Raw genomic sequence first — 3,462 nt, forward strand, 5'->3', positions numbered from 1 at the left:
TGTTGTTTTGTGCCCCCCCCCCCCCCCCCCCCCCCTCAGGTGTTGGCGGATTTCGGCCGTGTGGATATACTAGTGAACAACGCAGCCCTCATAGTGGCCGGCTCTCTACTCAACGACTTCAAGCCCTACCTGTTTGAGAATGTGGTCAAGGTCAACTTCCTCAGTCATATTTGGGTAAGATTTTATTAGCCATACACTAGTACCTGTCAGCCTATTGATTTCGGGAAGTTACTTTATAACTACTGTAATTAAAAATTAAACTTACATGAAGGGGTAAACCCTTCGATGTGCGAACAACTTCATCAGAAGACATGGCCACTCCGCCAAGATGAGAAACTCGGCAGAGGACAAAAGAAAGCGAGAAGAGAAAACATTTCATATTTCATCCGACGGGAAATTGTTTGTTCAACTTGCATTGCCACTGTGCTGGCTGATCATTCATTTGATTCCCTCCTTTGCTTAAAAAAAAAAAGTTTGACAGAGGGAGTTGTAACTGCTAAGGTCTTATCGTCCCGAAATCGAAGAGAGAAGGAAGACAGGACAGGAGAAAGCCAGCCGTTCCGAGAACAAACATTATCCGTTCAGGATAAAATCCCCCCCGGGTGGGAACTAGCGCTTACAAGGCAGATGCGCTAACAACCAAGCTAACTAGGCTGGCTCCGAGAACAAACATTATCCGTTCAGGATAAAATCCCCCCCGGGTGGGAACTAGCGCTTACAAGGCAGATGCGCTAACAACCAAGCTAACCTCTGCTTTTCTTCTCAGATGTGCCGGGCCTTCCTTCCAGAGATGGTGAAGAGGAACAGCGGCCATATTGTCTGCATTTCATCCATGTCGGCCCTGACAGGTCTGCCCAACGCCTCCCTCTATGCTTCGTGCAAGTGGGCCATTACAGGTAAGACGAGCCAAGAGACGGTACTTGTTTCGAAGTCACGTCAATGACAAATTGCTACAAAAAGGAGCTGTCACAAATGAGCAGTGACCAGTGTTATTATAGTGTTAGGGCTTCCTTTAATAATTAGAAGCTAAAAGTATGTCCATTTGTCCATAGGTAGTTAGGTACATACTTATGCAGATGCAGTTACCAAGAAAACCACTTTTCATTTGTAGTTACCATGGAGTTTTACAAAGTAACTAAAACCCTTTCTATTTTAGCCTTCTGAGGCCTTTCCAAAGGATGTTCACCTCGGCTCGCGACTTTCACTTATAAACGGTGGCTTTATGGGCCTTTTAAAGTAACACAGCTTATTGTAAAGGTATTAATTCGCTTAAAATCAATTAAAAAAGACGGACACACGCGCACCACATCCTATTGTTTACAAACCAAGGTCTGCCCAACGCCTCCCTCTATGCTTCGTGCAAGTGGGCCATTACAGGTAAGACGAGCCAAGAGACGGTACTTGTTCAGAAGTCACGTCAATGAAAAGTTGCTACAAAAAGGAGCTGTCACAAATGAACAGTGACCAGTGTTATTATAGGGTTAGGGCTTCCTTTAATTAGAAGCTAATAGTATGTCCATTTGTTCATAGGTAGTTAGGTACATAAAAACCTATGCAGATGCAGTTACCAAGAAAACCACATTCCATTTGTATTTACCATGGAGTTTTACAAAGTAACTAAAATCCGATTTCCCCTATCCGTTCACTTCATGCTTTGGCTCCGGCTACAGTACAACTAGCGTTCAAATCATTGACGTCATTTGGCCTTTTTCCTCGTATTTTACTATTGGACTTGTATGTCTCACCCACAGGTTTCATGGAGTCCATAAGGGATGAACTGCGAATCAACCGTAACAACCAAGTCAAGACTACGGTGGTGTGTCCTTACTTTATCAACACTAGCGCTGAATACGTCAACATGGTGGACTGCAGGTAGGAGCTGAACGGATTTTCCTCTTCCGTGTCCGTGAGCGTAACATGGAAAAGAATACTTTGTTTATACTACCAGCGTAGGACCGAAAATTCCCTTTCTTTGGGGTTTAATAGCCTTTGAACGTCCAGAAATCTCTATTCAAGACGTCTTTGGGGTTTAAAAGCCTTTGGACGCCCAGAAATACCTATCTGTTGAAGACGGATTTTTCTGTGCAGAGGACTATTCCTGGGTACTGCTTCCGAAATTTTGGCTTGGGGGCCGATATTGCGGGCTTTCTCACTACTCCCCTAATATGGGTTCTAGTCGTTGTCGATTCGCTGTTGTGTAGATGCACCCAAGAAATACCATGTTGCCGAACTTCTAAAATACAATACCTTTCATTCCTGTTTCCAGGTTCCCCGAGTTGTCTGCTAGCGGAGTTGCCCGGGAAGTAATTGCCGGTATGCGGGAGAACCGGGTGATCTTCTCTATTCCCAGAAACCAATTGTTCGTCGTTACCCTGATCAAGTAAGTACAAGAACCAAGAACCAAACACTTTCTGCGTTTAAAATCTGCTAGAAAGCCACCTTCTTGCCTGAGTGGGTATCACACTCGGACCTAGGCTTACACAACGAAGATCTCAAGGTGTATCCAGACATAGTCGTCCAGCCGTCGACTTGGACTGAACCGTCCACACTGCCTCGACAAAATAACTTCACCCCTTCACCTCGTCGATCGGCCAGGTAGACTCTGTTTGGACACACCTTCAGATTTCGTGGCAATGTCGGGGTTTTTCGGCTCTCTGCTTGCGATACTGCATTCTGTCTCTTGAGGACAATTGAGTAGCTATTTTAATCTAGTAGCGATCAGTGGCGGCATGATCAGAGTAAGTTCCTAGGTAGCTAGTTTTACGTTCACACGTACAATTTCTTTTAAGATCAGACTTTATCAAATCAGTTTCGAAGTTGATCCCAATCCTACTTATCTATTTCAGACTCCTACCGCAAGACGTTCGCGATCGATTTTTCGACATATTCCACGCCAACATCAAGGACCGCTCGACCAAAGAGGTGTGCCATATACCCAACTTCAAAATAGCGGCCGGAGAATTAGCCGCAGTTCCGGCCGCCGTCGGTGCGAAGTGAAGAAAATGGCCGCCATTGGTCGCAATAGAGGAACGTTGACTGTGATACGAAATGGCAAGAGCGGCAAAACTTCCGCAGCTTTGCCGGTTCTTGTTTTTGAATCTTTCGTACCCAAACCATAGGAGAAGTAGAAGTAGAAGTACAAAAACAATTCAATTTTCAATTAATTTATTTATTTTATTTCAATTAATTTATCAGTATTATGTACAATATTTTTACCTAATAAATATGTATAATTCACTATCACTCTCTTCCACAGCTTTTTGGCGGTTTTCGGTGTAATTTAACAATATCTGGGGGAAGGTATGAGCTAGAGACTTGAAATTTGGTATGTAGTCCACAAATGTGACAAGGGTGCAACTCAAAACGTTTCGTTGAGATAGGTGCTACGGTTGGCGGTATTTTGACCGCTTTTTGGCGGTTTTCGACCGTTTTTTGGCGGTTTTCAGCTATACCGACTAAACG

At 44.2% G+C, this 3,462-nt stretch overlaps 1 protein-coding gene across 1 annotated transcript in view; it reads left to right on the forward strand.

The window, feature by feature from the left end:
* LOC103504833 (short-chain dehydrogenase/reductase family 16C member 6-like) overlaps positions 1-3,224 on the forward strand; it is a 25,153-nt gene extending 21,929 nt beyond the window's left edge. Inside the window, exons 4-8 of the mRNA XM_026820274.1 lie at positions 21-174; positions 767-896; positions 1,752-1,872; positions 2,267-2,380; positions 2,847-3,224. Coding sequence (XP_026676075.1) covers positions 21-174; positions 767-896; positions 1,752-1,872; positions 2,267-2,380; positions 2,847-2,997 — 670 coding nt within the window. The 3' untranslated portion in view covers positions 2,998-3,224. The remainder of the gene's footprint in view (positions 1-20; positions 175-766; positions 897-1,751; positions 1,873-2,266; positions 2,381-2,846) is intronic.
* Positions 3,225-3,462: the final 238 nt, after the last annotated feature.

This window comes from Diaphorina citri, unplaced genomic scaffold, assembly GCF_000475195.1.
Source record: "Diaphorina citri unplaced genomic scaffold, Diaci psyllid genome assembly version 1.1 scaffold135, whole genome shotgun sequence".
NCBI lineage: Eukaryota > Metazoa > Arthropoda > Insecta > Hemiptera > Psyllidae > Diaphorina > Diaphorina citri.